Below are 20,991 nucleotides of genomic sequence, written 5' to 3'. Positions count from 1 at the left end.
GGGCAGAGAGAGGGAGACACAGAATTGGAAGCAGGCTCCAGGCTCTGAACTGTCAGCACAGAGCCTGACATGGGGCTCAAACTCACGAGTTGTGAGATCATGACTTGAGCTGAAGTTGGAGGCCCAACTGAGCCACCCAGGCGCCTCAAGGTGACGGTACAATTGGAAGTCTGGTTTAGATGGTCTGTGGCACCCAAAGCAATGACTGGTCTCTCCTCATGCACTCATTTCTCCTTTTTCCTGTCTTCTTTCACCAGGGGCTCGTGCCCAGGTGGGGCAATAGAAAGGTGAGGAAGGCCTTAGCATTTGCCAACCACAGTCATACACCTGGTTTTAAAGTACTGTGGATTTAGAGGCTTCCTTTTAAATGAAAGGTAACATATTAAGGACTTTGATGCATCTTTTCATTGATCTCCAGGGAGGTAGGGCAAGGTCTTGGTGGAAGGCAAATTTTGCCCTACGGGTCAGTGCTGCGGACAGGTGCTTGGCTGAGTTACATTGGGAGAAAGAGATGGAGGGATGTGTGGGTGCTTGGGAGGATGTGGAGGTCTGACACACTTGTGCTGAGGGAAGACCCTTGTCAGCAACTGGGATTACGGGTATCCTGGGGAGGGTGAAGGCTAAGGACCAAATGCATGGCATTGGGAGCAGTACCTGTTTCTCCCAAAGGGGCGATGCCCCACAATTGCGAGTGGGATGGGAACTACAGTGGAACAAGGGGAAACAGCCGCACCCCAGCCTCACAGCCGCTGGGGAAAGAGATCTCCCTCCCAGGCAACCCGACTCCCTGGGCCTGAATACTGAGCACCAGAGCAAGACAAGACGCTTGTGCTTCTTGGGAGTTCATAGACCAGTGTGAGGACTGGAGAAGATACCAGATCCTGGGTGCCATGAAGAAGGAAAACAAACGTTGGGCTGGAGAATGTGTGGTCAGGGCAGGCCTCAGTGAGTGAGACGTGGTCGGAGGGAAGGAGCATTCCAGGCAGAGGCACAGGGCTTGCAAAATCCCGGAGGTAGGAACAAGCCCTGCTGTGGCAGAAAAGCTGCTACAGAAAAGCTGCCTTATGCGGCCTGAGCAAAGACAGCGAGGGCCCGGTGGGCATGGAGGGCTTGGGGCGGGAGTAGTGGGCGGGGGGCGGCCATATGGGGCATTTTACGCTGCGGGCTTGGAATTTAGGGGAGACGGGCCACCGTTCAAGGGTTTTGAGAAGGACGCCCGCGGGACCCCCGGAGGGATGTGGAGGGTGCGGTTTGCGCTCGCTGGAGGGGGGCGGGGCCGGGAAGAGCCGTGGCGGACCCCGCCCCGGGGCTGGAGCGTGTGACGTCCCACCCTCGGCCCCGCCCCCGCAGTCCGGAACCTGGGCGCTAGCGGCCGGAGGTCGGCGAGGAGAAACCCCGCGCTGCGTTCGCGTCCATGGCCGCCGCGCTGCTCGCCCGGGCCTGCGGCCTTAGCCGCGGAGGTGAGTGCGCGCCGTTCCGCACAGCGGGGCCGGATAACGGCTGGAGGGCGGGCGGCCCCCCCTGCGGGAGGGCGCGGGGCCTTTGCCCCAGTTGGGCCGCTGCTGCCGTCTGCGCGCCCCGCCTCCCGCCCGGATCCCGGCCTGCAGCCGGCCTGTCGCCGCCGTTGTGTCCGCACCCAGTCGGTCGTTTCCCCGCCCGCGCAGGTCCGGGGCGCGTCCCTCCTCCGGAGCCGGGCCTGGGATTGAACCCTGACTCTGCGTCTGTGACCTTGGACCAGACGCTCGCCTCGTCCGCATTTGGCGGGCGCGTGTGTAAAATGGGCCCGCCAGTGTGTTAACTGTTCTCAGGGAGTCGTTACAAGGATTAAATCACACACAGCCTGTGTAACACACTCAGTTCAGCGCCTGTCATATGGTGCCCAGTGAATGTTAGGTGTCGCTGATGATTTCACCCTGCACCTTTCCCTGCTCCTTTCTCTCCCCCTGTAGCAGTAGTGACACGTGTGGCCAGGGCTCCCTTTGCCCTGCCGACACCCAACTCACCCTGCAGGACAGCAATAAGGGGACCCCCATTAAGGTCTGTCTCTGCCAGGCCCCCTGCCAAGTGCTGCAGTCAGCGTCTCTAGCCCTTCCACCCCCAGGAGCTGGAACAGACTTCTGCCGGAGGACACGAAGCTTGGTGTTCTTACCGTCGCCCTTTAGTGTCCTAATGGGATAGTTGTGTGCAAAGTGTTTAGCAAGTGGAGTAAGCAATTCCGTTGTTGTGCATTTCTCAACAGCAGCACTATTGACATGTTGGGCCCATAATTCTTTTATTTGGTACTTCTTCTAATTTTAGAGGGAGAGAGAGGGAGTGAATGCGAGCTGGGGAGAGGGAGAGACAAACTTTAATTTTTTTATTAAAAATTAAAAAAAATGTTTATTCATTTGAGAGTGTGCGAGTGGAGGGGGGAGCAGAGAGAGAGAAAGAATCCCAAGCAGGCTCCTGACACTGTCAGCACAAAGCCAGATGTGGGGCTCAGTCTCTTGAACCATAAGATCATGACCTGAGCTGAAATCAAGAGTCCAATGCTTTAACCGAATGAACCACCCTGAGCGACAGAATCTTTTTTTTTTTTTGAGAGACAGAATCTTAAGCAGTCTCCAGGGTTCGATCCCACAACCCTAGGATCATGCCCTGAGCCAAAATCAAGAGTCAGACGCTCAACCAACCGAGCCACCCAGGCGTCCCTGGACAGATAATGCCCAACAACATTGGGCAACAACCCAACAATGTGGGATCTGCCCTGTACGTGTAGAGTGCGAGGCAGCACTGACAGTGCATCTACGCACTTCATAGCGATAGCATTTCACCCTTCAGTTGTAACAACAGAACTGTTTCCAGACATTGTCAGGTGTCTTTTGGGGCATTGGAGGCCCACCAAGTCATTGGATTATCATGATGATGGTGGTGGTGTGGTGGTGGTGCATTCCCATTCCGCCAACACCTGTTCTTGCCGGCAGCTCTGCGTCCTTGGGACTGGCGACGGTTGCATACTATCTACCAGTCTGTGGAACTGCCAGAGACGCACCAGATGCTGCGCCAGACATGCCGGGAATTTGCCGAGAAGGAGCTGGTTCCCATTGCCGCCCAGGTGGACAAGGAACATCGCTTCCCGACAGCCCAGGTGAGAGTCCCAACCTCAGCAGCCCCTGATGGTGGTCTGCCAGCTGCTCCCAGGTGTGTGGGGACAGTGACAGCCAGAGGCACCGAGACTCCCAAGCCAGGCAGCCCAGGGCCCGGAAAACGCTCTGGAGGTTTCCTTCCAGCATGAGGCCCGGATTGAACTTCTGGAATAACAGTAATGACAGTGGGTGAGCGTCACGCTTACTGTGTGCCAGGCATGGTGCTGACAGTAAGAGTTAACGCCGCCTCTTCCTCACGAGCTCCACACGGTTCCGAGGTGTGCCAGCCCATCTGCGTCTCCCAGTAGTCCCGTGAGAGGAGGGCACTGGTATTGTACACCCGATTGTGCAGTTGGTGAACCCAGATTGACTTGAAGGTTAAACAAGGGGCCACGGGTCATGGAGCAGATGAGCTGCAGAGCTAGGGCTGGGATCCAGCCCTCTGCCAGACCCAGAGGTCCCAGTGCTCTTTCCCTTGATGTCAGCTCGTCTGTAATTTCCTGTTTAAGATGTCCCTGCTGTCGGGGCGCCTGGGCGACTTGGGAGGTTAAGCGTCCTATTCTTGATTTCAGTTCACAGTTCATGAGATCAAGTCTCACATCAGGCTCTGCACCGACAGTGAGGGCCCTACTTGGGATTCTTTGTCTCCTTCTTTCTCTGCCTCTCTGCCCCCCACCCCAGCTCAATAAATAAACTTAAAAAAACAAACAAACCAAAAGCTCTTCCTGCTGTATCCTTGGGCCTGGCAAGCCGTGTGGCACATGGTACAAATATCCAATGGCTATTTGTTCAATAAATAACTTGTAAAAGAGGAAACTTTTCTTGCCTCTTCTGGTCTTTTTTTTCCCCGCCCACCCTGAAGGAGTTCAAGAGTCTCCTGGGCTCTCGGGCCACTTTTCCAGCTTAGAAAATACTGTGCTGGTCACAGCGCAGTGGGCACTGTACTTGGAACTGGTGGCAACCCCCAGGGAGCTCCGGGTGGAGTGGAACCTGGCATCCTGGGCACCGCGGAATGAGTTGGGTAACTTTGAGGGGTGGAACGCCCTCTTATGTAGTCCTGAGGACATTCTCACCTATAAGTCTAGTCTCCATTTTGCTTCTAGAATGCTTGCAAGGATTAAGTGGGGTAACACTTGTCAAGTTCTGGTGCCTCCTGGCCCTTGGGAAATGGTAGCTCGTAATACTATTTATGTTGCAAACTTGGAGGCGGAGAAAGGTAAGGTGATTTTCCAAGGTTACTGATTTGTGGTGCTGGACTTCATATCCCAAGTCTGGCTGGCTCCCAAACCCTTCTCCATTCACACTGGCCACATGGTTGTCTCAGAGCCCGAGGGCAGGCAGGGGAGCCCCATTCTAGTTGGGAGTGTTCCCGTCAAGGGCCTGAGCTGCCCTTCTGCCCTCTGTACCCACACGCACTGCTCTCAGTAACCTTATCTGGCACTTTCCCTTCGTCTTTTGGTGCCGTTAATGGAAGTGCAAACACACTCCATCCCTCCGTGAACAGGTTGGGAGTGAACAGACAGGCCATTGAAAAGCAGAAAGCGTTCCCGCTGGTCCCCAGAGTGGTTGTGAGCCAACGGTGGCTGGTGGCCTTGCGGTGGGGCTTTTCCTACCAAATGACAGTCGGCTTGATTCGCTTTTCCCATCTTATGCCTACATTCCCTCAAATTCTTACTAATAACAGAGATTTGCTCTGGGCAAGAATGCTGGCAGTAGAAACAGACTTTTTACTAAGCTCTTCTGAACTAATCCTGTAGCTTTATATCTCCTTCCTGCTTCCTGGGGGCTGGGGCCAGGCACTTTGCAAGCTAACCTTCCAGAGGGGGTGGGCAGACACAGGGAGGGAGGGAAGAGGCCCTGGGTGCCGCCTCCTTCCCTCTGGCACGGTCTGCACTTGCCAAATGTGCGGCCGTAGCTCAGAGTCGCGAAGGCATCTGTTTGGGTCTGTGTTGGTCAAAGTGTTTTCATGTGTGTGATGTCATTAAATTGTCCCAAGTTCTGCTGTTCTTATCCCTGTTGAATAGTTGACAGAGGAGCTTGTTTGAATTGCCTGGGATTGTAGAGGGAGGAGGGAGTTGTGCTAAATCTTGGATTTTGCCACCACCCAGGCTTCTCCCGTGGCTGATGGAATTACGGAGGCTGATGGGATTATGGAGGTTAATCAGTGGCTCTGTTGGCCAGGGACTGAGGCTGCTGGGTTTTTGCTTTCCTCCCTCTCTCTGTTTCTGTGGATGGGTGCCCAGGTCCCAGGTGCAGCAGGGAAGCTAAGGCTTACACTGGCAGAAGGGACAGGGCACTCGCCACACAGAGGACGTGGCAGGGTGCGAAATTCAAAATAATAATCCCACTAGTGTTTCCAGATGAGATTGAGATAGGAACAGGACTGCCTGTCCTTTGGGGATTACCGTGTTCTAGGTGTATTACATCTTCGGTTCAGCACCCTGGGGTAGTCACTTAAATTATCTTCAGCTTTTAGATGAAAACGGAAGCCACAGGTAAGTTCCTTGCCTCCCAGTCACACAGAGGGTCTATAAGAAAGAGTCCATAGACTCCTGAGTCCCCGCCTGGCCTATAGCAGATGCTTGGTGATTTCTAATATTTTTTCCTGAAGACCTTTTTCAGCACCCCGCAAAAATGTGGGTTTATGGGGGAAGGGTCAAGGGGAGAGGAACTGAGGGAGACAGACAGAATTAGGTGGAAGGCTAGTGCCAGTATTCTGCCGACTTGGCTGGTTTGGGAACCTAAGTTCAACTTCATTCTTCCTGGGTCCAAACCAAAAAAAGAAAAAAGAAATAAAAAAAAGATTATATAAATATAAACTTACAATGTTATTTTGTCATAAAGGGAAACAAGAAATAAAATGGCGTTTTGATTGATTTTGGACTCGCTAAACTTTATGTGTGGGAAACTGGCCACCGGCGCCTGGCTGGCTCAGTCAGGAGAGCATGTGACTCTTGATTTTAGGGTCAGGAGTTCGAGCCCCATGTTGGGTGTGGAGCCTACTAAACAGAACAAAACTGAGCCCCATTTCTTCTTCACTCAGTGACTGTTTATTGAATAACTTTAAAAGACCAGGTACAACCCCTCAGCTTCCCTCTCGTGCCCTGTCTCAGGTGACCTGCTTCGCCACACAGAAACCTCTAGGGCCATACCCCATTTCCTTCTTCCTCATGCCCACTGACGCCTGTCAGTTCCACCCTGGAATGTGTCCTGATAGCCGTCTCCCATTTGTCCCAAGCAGACTTCATGGGTCTGCGTTCTGGGAGCATCCCGTTCACGACCCGTGACCCCGGCTGTGCTCAGCACATCGCCGGGTGTATGTCTTCCAGTGGCGAGCTCCTGTTTGTGTCTACGTGTCCCCGTGCACACGACACCCTGCTCTTGGTGAGCGCTTGGCATTCAACAGATGGTCGCTGAACTGCAGGAGGCCGAACATCCCTGCTGCATCAGCACGGAGACCCACTAGCCCACCGCGGACACCAGAGGCGGCGGCGAAGGGTGGGGGGCTCTTTCTTTTGAATAAGCAGCCCGTCCCCAACCAGCTGGGAGATTTGTTTGTTTTTGTTTGTTTTAACATTTATTTATTTTTGAAAGACAGAGAGACGGAGAGCGAGCAGGGGAAGGGCAGAGTGAGAGGGAGACACAGAATTGGAAGCAGGCTCCGAGCTGTCAGCACAGAGCCTGACCCAGGGCTCGAACTCACAAACCAGGAGATCATGACCTGAGCCAAAGTTGGACACTTAACCGACTGAGCCACCCAGGCGCCTCTAGGCATTGTTTTTATATGAAGCACCTGCTCAATGTTCCCCAAACGGAAGGCAGGCAGGGCCAAAGGCTTACTCTGTCGCAGCCAGGAAAGGGGTCTTGCTCTTTCTTGCATCTTGGAAGTTTGGAGACCAATAGGCTTGGCCTGGTCAGTGATGGTGTCTCTCTTTGGGCTGTAGGCCTGGCTCACAGACACAAGGGACCCAGAGTGTCTGTGTGAGTAGCTCTAGGAGGTTCCCCTTGATGGCTTTGCAGCCCAGGCCCCTCTGATGTTAGCCGGCGGCATCCGTATTCTTAAATCAGAAATGATTTCTACCACCGGCTACAGGTTCTTTATTTTTCTGCTGCTTTTCATCTTGGCCCTGGTTTCTTCCTCTTTTTGGTGATACTGTCAGTTCTCTCCACTGCCATGCTGGTTCTTTCCCTCGCTGCTGGTCTCTTTTCCAGGACATGCTTGAGTGAACTTACGTGGTGGCCATTATCGCTTCTGCCTCCATGTTGCTCCTGGAATGTCCCAGCGGCTGGCTGTGGCACCTTGCCAGAGTTCTCATGATCTGCTTCAGAATAGGAAGGTTGGGAAGAGCAGCCCCAGACCCCAGGCATCCCTGATCGAGTGCAGGCTCTGGGCCTGGAGTGACTGAGCACCTCCCCTCAAGCATGTTGGAGCTGGAGCTTTTTCAAGCAAACACTGACAGCAGGAAGTGGGGGAGGAGGGGGCATAGGTGAGACTCTCAAGAGGAACGGTGGGGTCATGGGTGCAGTGACCTCTGGCAGTCACAGCCCTGAGGATAGCCAGTGGGAGGCGCAGCCGACGGGAGAGTGCCCGGAGCTCTGGCCTCCTTGTAGAGTAGACTTGGCTTGATCCCTTGTGTCCTGGAATCCCCGCGTGGGAATTTGGGTTCCCCTTGTTTCCTGGGATGAGGTGGAGTTGTGGGGTGTTGGACTAATCTGTCCTTTATTCCAGGGCTGGACCCGGAAGGGCTGCGGGATGGGGAGGAGGCTGGGGGGCACTGGTAGCGTGGGGCAGGTTTGCCGGTAGGCCAGAGAGGGCTTCCCACGGGGTCCTGGTCTGGGCCCGCGCATGCGTCCAGGGGGCCTAAGTGTTTCCCGGCAGAGTGTGCCCCAGACTCCCAACCCAGCACCACATGCCGTAACAAAATGCCGTTCCTCCCCTCCGTGAGTTGGCGACCCTAAAGTGTGGGTCTGATGGTTTCTGTTTTGAGGCCACGCTCGTGCTGGCAACAGGGCCCTGCGAGGCCCCACATGGATTCAGATACAGTGCTGTGTAGATCGCCTCCTTTCGACTCCGCCCCGCCCTGGGTGCATTACGCCTGCGGAAGCCGTACAGCGTCTCCGAGCAGGCCGCCCCCTCTCCGGCGGCAGGTGTGCGGTCAGCACAGAACGTTTGTCTTTGCAGCAATTTTCAAAATGACGCTTCCCTGGCGCCTCGGGGCCCTTTTTAACTGTCTGTTAGTTTCCTCTTGCTGGTGTCCACAGACTAGTGGCTTGAAACGACACCAGGTTATTATCTGACAGCTCCTGGAGATCAAAAACCCAACGTGGGACCCATAGCGTGCTGGCCAGGCCGCTTGCTTCTAGGCGGTTCTGGAGAAGCGTCTGTCTTCTTGCCTCTTCCGGTGCGTGGAGACCGCCTGCACCCCCGGCTCATGACCTGCTTCCGGGGGCGCTCAGGCCCCTCTGACGTCTGCTTCCATTTCCACCTCTTGTTCTCTTACCCTCCTGCCTCCCTCTTTCCCTTGTAAGGATCCTCGAGATGACATTGGGCCCCCCTGGGCCCTGGGTAATCCAGGGTAACCCCCACCTCATCATCCTTAATCTCACCTGCAGAGCCGCCCACCCGGGTCCGCCCCCTTGTGGCCACAGAGCTTCATTGCAGTTGCGGGCTCTGCGGCTCAGTGCCTTCCGTGGAACTCTTGGGTTCTTTCATTTCCGGAGAGGAAGCGGGGAGTAAGGCCACCCCAGGTGTGGAGTTTTACAGCAGAGTTTCCCCAGGAGCAATTCAAGGCAGAGTCTGGTAAGAAATTCAAAGAGGGGCACACAGATTATTATGGAAGCGCCCCTCCTCCTGTGCGTTCTTGTCCAGATGACAACTTGTTAGCCACTTAAAGATAGTGCCGTTCGCTGATCACCCAGCTTGTGCCAGGCACTGGGTGAGCATTTTAAACAGTCCTGTGACAAAGGTTCTATTTGCAGAGGAAGTGAACCAATTTTATAATCATGGAAGTAATATTATAGAAAAGTGAGAAAATATTGTGAACATTCTTATGTTTGCTTCTTTTAAGTTAAAATAGTGTGAGGTCGGGGCGCCTGGGTGGCTCGTCGGCTAAGCCTCCGACTTCGGCTCAGGTCAGATCTCACATTCGTGGGTTCGAGCCCCGCATCAGGCTCTGTGCTGATAGCTAGCTCAGAGCCTAGAGCCTGCTTCCGGTTCTGTGTCTCCTTCTCTCTCTGCCCCTTCCCCTCTCATGCTCTGTCTCTCTTTGTATCAAAAATTAATAAAAAAAACATTAAAAAAATTTAAAAATAGTGTGAGGTCACAATTACAAGAAGCTAGTGAGGTAGAGGGGCTCATGGAAAGCAATGGTGCCCTTCCCTCCCGGCCCCTGGGCCCCGCCGCTCCCCACGGGCAGTTAGTTTTACTTCTTTTTGAAGTTCGGTAGGTTCTGTGATTCCCATTGGGCAGGAGGAAAGCAGGCTTATGGAGGGTAGGTAGTTTGTCCCAGGTCAGATGGGCGGAGCTGCGCGGTGTGCTGGGCTGGTTCTGACCCTGGAGTCACGGTGTGGGCTGCAGCCCAGCTGCGCTGCTTGTGAGCTCTGGCCCCGGGCAGGTTGCTTCCTGTGTCTGAGGTCTGGAGAGACTCAGTTGCTGAGCTGGGCACATAGTAGCCACTTGATGGCTGACCAGTACTAGTTTTGTTCCACGTCATGAATTCTAAGCTCTTCTCATCCATTTGCTCTTTCTTGGGCACTGGGAATACTGCAGTGAGCAAAAACCAGTCTCTGGCATCATGGTCAGGGAGAAGGATCATAACCCACACCAGCAGAGTAATAGATGTGAACTTGCAGCCACATAAGCAACGCACTGGAAAGGCGCAGGTTCTGGGTGAGCACGGTTAGAGGACAGATGGCAGCTGGAAGAAGCAAGGCTTGAGCTGAGGTCTGAAGGGAAGGAGGCGGCAACAACTAGTCAATAATCTGGAAACAGCATGTGCAAAGGCCCTGTGGTGGGGAGGTAGAGTATGTGTGTGGGGCTTGGAGATGGTCAGCATGACCCTAGGCTGTCCTGCTCCTTACCTTGGAGGCCCCTGAAGGCTTCCCATACCCTCTGCCGGCTCACTGGCTGTGGCCACAGACACAGAGGTGAGCCAGTGTGGAGTGTGGGGGCAGAACAGCGTCAGTGCATGGTGCTGTCTTGCAGACTTCAGGTCAGTCTGGTCTTCAGTGTCTGGGCTTGGGGACCATGGGGTGGGTGGATGGGGCCCCATGGCCTATTTCTGTAGACACTGGCTCAGACACATAAGGGGTGGGCACTGGCCCCCAGCAGCCCTTGCCACGTCACCCTTCCTTGGTGCCAGGTGAAGAAGATGGGCGAGCTCGGGCTCCTGGCCATGGATGTGCCCGAGGAGTTACGTGGTGCTGGCCTGGACTACCTAGCCTACGCCATTGCCATGGAGGAGATCAGTCGGGGCTGTGCCTCTACTGGAGTCATCATGAGCGTCAACAACGTGAGTTCCCTTCCGGCTATGTGTCCTGGCGTCCTGGGCCCAGCGAGGCCTTGGTGCCCGGTCCCTGACCCCGAATGGGCTCGGCCCTTTCAGGTAGAGCCCTGGAGAGAACGGGTGTTAGGGCAGGGTCCCCAGGCAGGCACCTCTGACCACCTCCCCGCCTGCACCCCCTCCAGTCCCTCTACTTGGGGCCTATCCTGAAGTTCGGCTCCAAGGAGCAGAAGCAGCAGTGGATCACCCCTTTTACCGGTGGCGACAAAATTGGCTGCTTTGCACTCAGTGAACCAGGTACCACGGTGGGACAGCGGTCGGCGCCATCCCCTCACCTCGGAGTCAGAGTGATGGACTTGGGCTCGGGTTGGGCTGCCCCCCAGGGCAGAGGCAGGAGGGGGCCCTGTGAGAAGGGAGGGCACAGGCCTTAAATGTGGGCCACCTGGGAGCGACTAAGGGGCATGCAGCCACTTCCACCGAGCTGGGAGGGATGCCTGGCTCTGGGGCCCCTTTGGGGTGAAGATGCCCAGCTGCAGTCCACGCCCCTCCGCCCTCCTGGACTAGTCTCTGAGCACTTGGGAGCTGGTGTGGCTGGGAACTTTCGTTAGCGGCCAGAGGCCTGATTCTTTGGAGGCTGGGCGGCAGGACCTTTGTCCTCATGAGCCAGGGTAGGGGGGAGGCCAGGTCCCCTGCTCGCTGGTGGCGCACCCTTTGCGGGGTGGAGGCAGTGGATTCTGTCTGTGTGTGGCACAGGGAATGGCAGTGACGCGGGAGCCGCCTCCACCACTGCCCGACTGGAGGGTGACTCATGGGTCCTGAATGGCACCAAGGCCTGGATCACCAACTCGTGGGAGGCCTCCGCCACGGTGGTCTTTGCCAGCACAGACAGATCCTTGCACAACAAGGTGGGGACCTCAGGGAGAGGGTCGATGGGACCTCTGGGATGCAGACCTTCACCCGAATTTCCTTAGCTCCGTGGGGCTGTTCTCTTGGGCACTTTCGGTCTGCCCCTCCCCCTCCGGCCCTCTGTGGGCCTGAGGCTGGAGTCTGCACCTTCCCCAGGGCGGCCAGCAGAGGGCGCCCAGGCCTGCGGTCTGAGGAAGGTGGGGGGAAGGGGTTGTTTGGTGCCTGTGGGGGGGGGGGTCAGGGGGCGTGGCCTAGGCCAGCCTCTGAGAACCTCCGTGGGTGTGTCTGGGCCTCACAGGGCATCAGTGCCTTCTTGGTTCCCATGCCGACGCCTGGGCTCACACTGGGGAAGAAGGAAGACAAGCTGGGCATCCGGGCCTCATCCACGGCCAACCTCATCTTTGAGGACTGCCGCATCCCCAAGGACAACCTGCTGGGGGAGCCCGGGATGGGCTTCAAGATAGCCATGGTGAGCCTGGCAGCGGGGGCAGGGACCCAGGGGGCCCGCTGGCCTGCCACTGACTGGGGCCTTCCCCACAGCAAACCTTGGACATGGGGCGCATTGGCATTGCCGCCCAGGCCCTGGGCATCGCCCAGGCCGCCCTCGATTGTGCTGTGAACTACGCCGAGAACCGCAAGGCCTTCGGGGCACCCCTCACTAAGCTCCAGAGCATCCAGGTAACGAGCGGAGCCTGGACGCTGGAGGGAGGGCGTCTCGGCCTTTCCTCTCTGGCTCCCAGGTGAGCTTTTGCCTGCTTGCAGCCTCTCCCTCCTCCTCCCTCCTGTCCTGGGAGGGAGGGCGGGAGGGAAGGGTGGCCACTGACTGATGTGGGGCTGGGTTCTTGCAGTTCAAGCTGGCAGACATGGCCCTGGCCCTGGAGAGCGCCCGGCTGCTGACCTGGCGTGCCGCCATGTTGAAGGATAATAAGAAGCCTTTTACCAAGGTGCCTGTGGGGAAGGGGGTCCCGGGCATGGCCCGGAGCTTTGGGGCACTGACGGAGAAGTCTAGTTGGGGACCCCCTCTTCCTTAGGCCTTGTGGCCTTACTGCTTCAAGAGGAGGCCCCCCAGGCCCATCCTTGCTGAAGGGCCAGGAGCTGGGGACTCCTCAAGTCTTTGACCCTGCGGTCCTCTGTGCTTAGGAAGCAGCAATGGCCAAGCTGGCTGCGTCAGAGGCCGCAACTGCCATCAGCCACCAGGTGAGTGGTGAAGAGGTGCCTGGGTGTGAGGTCCCCTGGGTTGAGTAGCCGAACGTGGGCCCGCTGCCCCTCCCCCGTTGGTCCTTTACTGTGGCTGATCCCGCCCCTGACATAGCCTTTTCCCTCCTGATTCCATGTTTTCCCCTGTAGGCCATCCAGATCCTGGGCGGCATGGGCTACGTGACAGAGATGCCAGCCGAACGGCACTACCGCGACGCGCGCATCACTGAGATTTATGAAGGCACCAGCGAGATCCAGAGGCTGGTGGTCGCGGGTCACCTGCTCAAGAGCTACCGGAGCTGAGCCGCTTGGTGCCAGGCTGCTTGAGGACCCAGGGGTGGAGGCGGGAGCCATGTCTTCACGCTGGCTCCCCGTCAGGGATACTGGGGGAGTGGCAGATGGGGGGGGGGCATGCCTGGCCTCTCCTGGGAACCCACCTGCTGCCCTGCTCTGCCCGCCCCAGACCAGCCTGCCTGGGGCTTGTGTCTGGGAGAAGGGAGAAGTGAGGGGCGGGGCCAGCATCGGAGGATGTGCATCTTCAGCTCAGCGTTTTGGCTTTGCTTCCTCTTCACAACTGTGCCTTATTTCCTCCACCCGAGTGGACCTGGTCTTCTGTTGGCGGGGCTGGGGAAGGGCTAAATTACCACTACGGGATCGCCATTTCCTTTCTCAGGTGGGGCACGCTCTTGGCCGAGTCTGCTCCTCTCCTGAGGTCGGGGGTCAGGAGGAGGAGTGGGGTGGGGGCCACATTGTAGCACAAGTTGTGTTCTCATCGAGGTTCCCAGGGTCGTCTCTGGAAGGCTGTGTGGCTCGGTCATTGTGGAGTACCCAATGCCCCCTAAGCCTGTACTTTGTAAATTGTAAGTAAATAGGAAGGGCTCGGAATCATTGGAACAGTCGGGCATGGAAACTAATAAAGAGTACCTGTGCTCTGGTCCTCGTGTCCTTGTCTGGGTGCTGCTGGGGAGATGGCCCTCTGGTGTCCTCAGCTGCCCCCTGTGAGCGTGAGTGTGGGTGTGTCAGGCCGCCTGCACCGGAGAGCACCAGCACCAGGCAGGGTTGACTCGGTTCGGGAAGATGCAGGGCTGGGGCTGGGGTGAGGGTCTGGGACAGTGACGGCTGGGTAGGGAGGGTAGGTGTGGGCCCAGAGGGCCATATCAGGTGGCTGTGCTTGGTAGGTCCAGACTGCCCCCATTACGCAGGAGGAAGGAGGGTGCATGATAGGTGGGGAGGGCCCTTTGCTGGCCACCTGACTGCTCATGGCGGCTGTGCGGAAACTGCTGGTGACAGGGCCCTGGTGCCCCCAGATTTCAACTGGTGCCCAACGTGATGGGGCAGCGGCCTGAGAAACGGAGCAAAGACATTTCCGAGGAGCCAGGGTCAGCCCTCCCCCAGGAAGTCTCTGGAGGGAACTGGAGGCGAAGCTGTGACCCATTTGGAGCCCCCATCGCGGGCGCTGACTCTCCCGGACTTCTTGGTGGAGGAACCTGCCAGGAGCCGGTGGGGGGGCATCCTCCGTCCCTTCCTTTGCTCTCACACTGGGCGGGGGAGGACTGGCGGCAGGTGTGCTGCGCTGTGGGTCCTGGGGGTGGGGTCAGCCATGCGTGGCTGGGCGGGGTGGCAGGTGTGGGGGCGGCTGCCTCTGGCACGCAGGCGCGCGTCTTCCCCGCACGCCCTCTAGGTCGGCGGTGGATGGCGGGCCGACCGTGGACGTCTGGGTGATCTTCGCTCCTTCCTGCTCCAGGTGAGTGTCCCAGGGGCTTGGGTCCTACCTCACCCCCTCTTCTGGGCTCTCAGATCTGCCCCAGTCGCCACCCTGGGCTCAGGTGTAAGCCTAAGTTACGGGGCGCAGGTGGGATTCGGGGCTTCTCCCCAGGAAAGGCCACGTTTGACCTACCCCAATGGAAGCAGTTGAAGGTCTGTCACTCCTGAGACATCCCACGAACAGCTGGGAGGGGGTGTTCCGTGGCTCCTTGACCCCTGTGGCCAGATGGTGTTGGCTCCCGGCTCAGCTGAGGAGTAGGGAACAGGCAGGTGGTTCGTGTTGTCGGGGCCATTATTCTAGGTAGGGAGAGGGGGCCCGCGGTGATGGGGAGGCTCAGCCGGGAACAGAGGGAGCCCAAACAGCCTTAGCCCCAGGCAGGGGGAGCCCAGCTGGAATCCCAGCTCTCCTCCTTCGTACTCGGCCCCTCCTGGCTTGGCTTCAGGCCCACCTGCCCCACCAGCTCCAAGGTATGTGGGTCTTGAGGGGCCGACGGGCCGAGGGCTGGGGCCGCAGTGCTACTGAGTCAAAGGACTGGACGCCAGGGAGTCCAGGTGGGTGTCTGCTTCTCAGAACCGCGTGGGCCTCGCTGGGAAGAGGCGGGAAGAGCCTCAGTGTCAGGAGGGGCCCGGTGCTGAGCCAGGGTCCAGTCAGCCCTCTAGTCCTTCAAGGAGCCGTCATGGGGGGGGAGGGGTGTGAGTGGGGGGGGCAGTCAACTCACCAACCCTTGGCTTTTTGACAAGGAGCGGGCCTCTGGTGGATGAAGCCAGCTCACAAGTAAATGCTGAACTCCACGCCTGAGTCTGTTTGGACCTGAACTCTTGGAGTAGGTCTCAGACATCACGTCCCTCTGTGCCCAGCGTGTATTTCCCGGGCACGAGGACCTTGGGTGACACACCTACAAGATGGTTACTGAAGTAGGGCAGCTTAACGGTGGTCAGCTGTCCTACAAAGACCTCGGTCACAAGTTGTCCGCTGTCCCTTTGTCTTCCTCATTTGTTTTCAAGGTCCAAGGTCAATTGCAGCATTGAGAGGTCTCTTGTCCCCTTCACTCCAGGACAGTTTCTCAGATGCTGTTTGTTTCTCATGGCAGTGGCTCGTTTGAAGTGTCCCGGCCGGTGGTTTTGGAAATGGCCCCTAGATTAGTCTGATGTTTCTTCAGGACTGGCTTTATGCTTTGGTTTTTTGGCAGTGAGATTGTGGTAGAGCTAATTTATTGCTGACTTCCGTTGTTACTACACTATTTCTCAAATAACCAGAGGTTTATCAATGGTTTCAGTCTTTCTAAAGAAACAACTTTTGGCTTTACTGACTTTCGCTCTTGTGTTTTTAACATTTGTTCTGTTTGATACTTTGTTTCCTTCTATTATTTCTGGATTCAACATACTGTAATTTTCCCAGCTTCCTGGGCTGAATGTGCAATGGGTTTTCTGTCTTTTTTTCTAATAAATGAATTTAAAGTTATTCATTTGTCTCTCGGCATGGCTTTAGCTTCCCTTTATAAAGTTTTTTTTTTAACATTTATTTTTGAGAGAGACAGAGATGGAGCATGAGCAGGGGAGGGGCAGAGAGAGGGAGGCACAGAATCTGAAGCAGGCTCCAGGCTCTGAGCAATGGGTACAGAGCCCCACGTGGGGCTTGAACTCAGAAAGCATGAGATGATGACCTGAGCTGAAGTTGGATGCTTAACTGACTGAGCCACCCAGGCGCCCTCGTTTCCCTTTGTAAATCTTCGTACTGTGTTTTCATTAATTTAGTATTCTGAGTTCCACTGCGCATGCATTCTCCTACGACTTATCAGTTATTGAGAAGAGTATTATTTCATTAACATGAGATTTTCCTCGGAATTTTTTGTTGTTGATTTTGTTACACTTGTGTGTTGTTGATTTTGTTACACTTGTGGTAAAATACATATAGCGTAAAATTTACCGTTTTTCTTAAGTGCAAGTTCAGTGGAAATTAACGCATGTACAGCGTGTGCAGCCATCAACAAACACTGTCTTGTCCCAGAATATTCCCATCATTCCAGAAGGAAGCTCCACACCCACTGGTATTGATCTTTACCTTAATTGCAGTTGTGGTCTCAGAACATTTCCTGATTATTTAAATTCTTCGAAATTTGTTGAGATTTACTTCATGGTCCCTAAGTCAGTTTTTGTAAGAACCAAATTGTGTTTAAGAGATTCTTTTTCCTACTTTGGTACATCAACAGTAGTTTGTTTATTTTGATTCTGGCATGGTGTCCCATTGTATAAATATACTTAGGAAGTTTCCAGTTTTTCACTGTCGCGAACTGTGGTGCTGAGAACATTCTGGAATGTATCTCCTTGTTCATGCATGACGACTTCTGAGTATTAAGTGGGTCTTTGCTGGGCTTTGGGCAGCAGTCGGATCAGTGCGCAGCCTTCGAACAGGGCGAGAGCGCGTCCAGCCCTTGGTACTATTAATTTTACACTATTTCTTCCCCCTGAGTGTGATTTTAACTTGCATCTCCTTGGTTATTATTGCGCAGCTTTTTCACGTGTTTATTGACGCTGGTGGTTTCTGCTGTGAATGGCCGTTTGTGTGTTTTGCCCTCTTCTTCCCTTACTGATTTGTAATTGTCTCGTGGGTTATATTTTAGATGCTAATCATCCGTCAGCTGTCCTGTTGCAAAAAGGCACATACAGTGTGTGGCTTCCACTTTTTAAAATGGTTTCACATGTTCACGTTCACTCTTTATCCTTAAAAAATTGTTTTAGAGCTAAGTTTTGTTCTCTGTGAACACACATTTTGTGGTAAAAATGACTGTCCCTTCTTGGGGATAGTTCCAGTGCATCATTCCAGACCTTTCCCTGTGCATCTGCAAACATCTCATTTGTGTGTCCCCGCCTGCACAAGGTGCATGCTCCCTGCATTAGTTAGCTTTATTTACTTTCTATTTTTTCATGTCAATACATTTTAACATTTTAATTTTATTTTTGAAAGACAGTGTGAGCGGGGGAGGGGCAGAGAGAGGGAGACATAGAATCTGAAGCCGGCTCCGGGCTCTGAGCTGTCAGCACAGGGTTCGACATGGGGCTCGAACTTATGGACTGTGAGATCATGACCTGAGCCGAAGTCGGCTGCTTAACCAACTGAGCCACCCAGGCGCCCCTTAGAATTTGCTTTAATGCTGAGTCCTGTGTGCCATGTCCTCTGTGCTCAGGCTTCACGTGGATAATCCCGTTGAGCTTTCTGTAGTTGGTGCCATGATCTCCCCCATTTTACAGAGGAGGGAGCTTCTCAGGGTCCTGCCCCCAGCGAGCACAGAGCCTGATGTGGGACTCAAACTCACATACCATGAGATCGTGACCTGAGCTGAAGTCAGTCACTCAACCACCTGAGCGCCCCAGGGGGCCCTCTTCTCTTTTTAGGCTACTATGAACAATGCTGTTACGGACATTCATGTACACGTTTTTGTGGGAGGATATGTTTTCACTTCTGTGTACCTTGGCGTGCTGGGCTGTATGGCAACGATGTGTCCCTGTTTGAGAAACCCTTGCAGTTTTTGGTTAATACATAGTCTCCTAATGTATACATTTTCTTTCTTTTTTTTTGTCTTTGGCCTTAGCTTTTTTGTTGTAAGAGTGTCTCCCTGGAAAAATATATTGTTGGATCTTCTCTCATCTGCGCCACCCCACCTTACCGAAATCTGAGTCTCTCTGCTTTGCTTGGAGAGTTTAACCCAATTGCATCTGTTGTGTTATTTTTTAATTTTTTTAAATGTTTTTTTAAATTTTTGTTACAGAGAGAAAGAGAGCACGAGTGGGGGAGGGTCAGAGAGAGAGGGAGACACAGAATCGGAAACAGGCTCCAGGCTCTGAGCTAGCTGCACAGAACCTGACGCAGGGCTCGAACCCACAAACCGTGAGATCATGACCTGGGCTGAAGTCGGGTGCTTAACTGACTGAGCCGCCCAGGCACCCCTGTTTTTTAATTTTTTTTGAAGTTTATTCATTTTTGAGAAAGAGGGACAGACTGTGAGGGGGGAGGGGCAAAGAGAGAGGGAGACACAGAATAGGAAGCAGGCTCCAGGCTCTGAGCTGTCAGCACAGAGCCTAGCGTGAGGCTCCAACTGTGAGATCATGACCTGAGCCAAAGTCAGATGCTTAATAACTGACTGAGCCACCCAGGTGCCCCTGTTGTAATTATTTTATATTTTGACTTATTTCTGCCATTTTATATTTTCCCCTCTCCATTTTATTTTGCTTCTAATTTCTCCCTTTCTGCCTTTGATATCACGCATTGGGTTTTCTTATTTGTTAAAGTCATGCATCCTAGTTGCATTTTGCTGGTTGAGGTAACTTAGGCCAGTAGTTAGGTTTAATGTTTCGTATCAATTTATTTAACTTCTATCTACTCAGCATTTTCTCCTCCTCTGGTCTCCTTACTCTTCTGTGCCCCCTCCTCCCCCCACCAGCTGCATTCACTTCCAGTGTATTGGTTCCCCCCCCCCTCCCCCCCGCTTTCCTCCGTCCCGGTCACTGTGAACTTCCGTGTTTTCTCACCCTTAGTTCCTTAGTTCCCCGGTGCCGCTGCCACATTCTGCTGTATTTGTTAATATTCCTGCTGAAGGGCTTCATCCAGGGTTGAGTCACTGAGGTCCTTTGTGCAGAAGATGCTCTGAGAGCCCAGTGGATCTGTCTTCTTGCTTCTGGTGTCACTCTTGGAGAGTCTGACCCTGTCTTTTCTCTTTTCTGTTGTAAATGATCTGCTCTTTATTTATTTATTTTGGATCTCCAGAAGACTTTCCATTTTTTTTTGCCATTGTTTTTCTTCTTAGCTTTGAGGTTCTTAAGTCTTATCGTAATGTGCTTGGTGGTGGGATTTTTATCATTTGGCTGGTATAGCACTCAATGAGCTTTATCTTTATCTTTATTTCGAATTTTTAAAAACATTTATTTACTTCTGAGAAAGAGGCAGAGCAGAGTGAGGGGGAGGAGCAGAGAGAGAACGAGAGACTCCCAAGCAAGCTCTGCACTGTCAGTGCAGAACCCAATGTGGGGCTCAAACTCACGAACCTGACCATGACCTGAGCCGAAGTCAGACGCTAACTGACTGAGCCACCCAGGCGCCCATTTTGTCACATTCTTGGATATAACCTCATGATTGAATAACTGTGTATTCTATGATCTCTGTGGTCTTGGGGTGTGATGGAGCAGATTGTCAGATGTTAGAATACTTAGCCTTCACATTAGGACTCTGCTGTGGGTCTGGTATCTGGTCTGGAGTCCTGAGCCGTAGTTACCACGGCAGGGACATAGCACGAATGTGCCTGTGTGGGCGTCTCGTAAGAGCTCTGGATTCTGAGGCCTGAGTGGCTTCCCTGGGCAGAGACATCTCACATCTCTGGTCCCAGAGGGCCCCTGGAAGACGGTGCCCAAAGACAGCGGGTGGGATGCTGAGGAGTGACGGATGACCACCTCCTGTCGCCTCCTAACTGGATCTGGCTTTCGCCAAAGGCCACCGAAGTGGGGAGGCGGCGCCTTGGAGGGGACTGGGGGTGCTTGGCCGGGCTCAGTGTCGGCATCAGGACCCCTCGGTCTCTAGCTGCCTCGATCTGCCCTTGGCCGAGACCTCACGCTCTCACAGGCCAGGAGTGACTGCAGGCCATGGGAGCACAGGGCCCCTGAAAACCTTCTGTCCCCCCGCCGTCCTCCCTGCCGCACCGCATTCCCCTGCGGCCCTGTGGATGCTCTTGTGATTACAGCCGGCATATTGAAGGGGTTTTATATTAAGTATGTTTGGTCCAAGAATAAAAAGCACTTCATCTAAAAAAAAAAAAAATCTGTGCAACCCTTGTAGAGGGTCTGCTCTTGACCTCTTTGGACTTCACCTATGTGTGTCTTTTTCTTGCTGCTTCTGTATTGTATCCGTTGCTTAATAAGCCTTAGCTTTGCTGGAACTTGGTATCAGATCGCCCAGGCCCTAGTGACTCAGCAGGAGTAGAGGCTGCTCAGGGGCCCCTGGCCTGCCTGCGGAGCCCCTGTCTCTCCTCTGCTCTGGGCCGCTGTGGTTCCCTCTGCACTCCGTGTCAAGCACCCTCTCTCCCTGGAACTTTCTTGCGGCCCCCACTCAGGTTCCTTTAGCCTCCGCAGCACCCGGGGTTTGTCGAGAGAGGAGACCAGCAGCCTAGGCCCGTGCACTGTCTTGCGGGAAACCAGAAATCATCCTTTTTTCTTTAAAATTTTTTTTGTTTATTTATTTTTGAGAGAGACGGCACAAGCAGGGGAGGTGCAGGGAGAGAGAGGGAGACACAGAATCCGAAGCAGGCTCCAGGCTCTGAGCTAGCTGTCAGCACAGAGCCCGACGTGGGGTCAAACCCACGAACCGTGAGATCATGACCCAAGCCAAAGCCGGACGCTTAACCAGCTGAGCCACCCAGGCACCCCTAATGTTATTTATTTTTGAGAGACAGAGAAAGCGCAAGCAGGAGGGGTCAGAGAGAGAGGGAGACACAGAATCCGAAGCAGGCTCC

At 54.5% G+C, this 20,991-nt stretch overlaps 1 protein-coding gene across 2 annotated transcripts; it reads left to right on the top strand.

Annotated features, from left to right (window-relative positions):
* Positions 1 to 1,350: 1,350 nt before the first annotated feature.
* On the top strand, positions 1,351 to 13,666 carry ACADS (acyl-CoA dehydrogenase short chain). 2 transcript variants are annotated; one of them, XM_029922684.1, is made up of 10 exons: positions 1,351 to 1,460; positions 2,964 to 3,127; positions 10,487 to 10,636; positions 10,813 to 10,924; positions 11,381 to 11,532; positions 11,832 to 12,002; positions 12,074 to 12,211; positions 12,382 to 12,477; positions 12,674 to 12,730; positions 12,881 to 13,666. In XM_029922684.1, exons 1-10 carry the CDS (start codon positions 1,415 to 1,417, stop codon positions 13,031 to 13,033), a joined length of 1,239 nt encoding a protein of 412 aa, XP_029778544.1. In that variant the 5' UTR covers positions 1,351 to 1,414; the 3' UTR covers positions 13,034 to 13,666. The 2 variants fall into 2 exon arrangements, with proteins under 2 accessions (XP_029778544.1, XP_029778545.1); XM_029922685.1 differs by lacking the exon at positions 1,351 to 1,460 and adding an exon at positions 2,140 to 2,205.
* The last annotated feature ends 7,325 nt before the right edge of the window (positions 13,667 to 20,991 follow it).

Source organism: Suricata suricatta, chromosome 14, assembly GCF_006229205.1.
Source record: "Suricata suricatta isolate VVHF042 chromosome 14, meerkat_22Aug2017_6uvM2_HiC, whole genome shotgun sequence".
NCBI lineage: Eukaryota > Metazoa > Chordata > Mammalia > Carnivora > Herpestidae > Suricata > Suricata suricatta.
The sequence above is the reverse complement of the archived record's forward strand: the minus strand, read 5'-3'. Positions and strand labels throughout refer to the sequence as shown.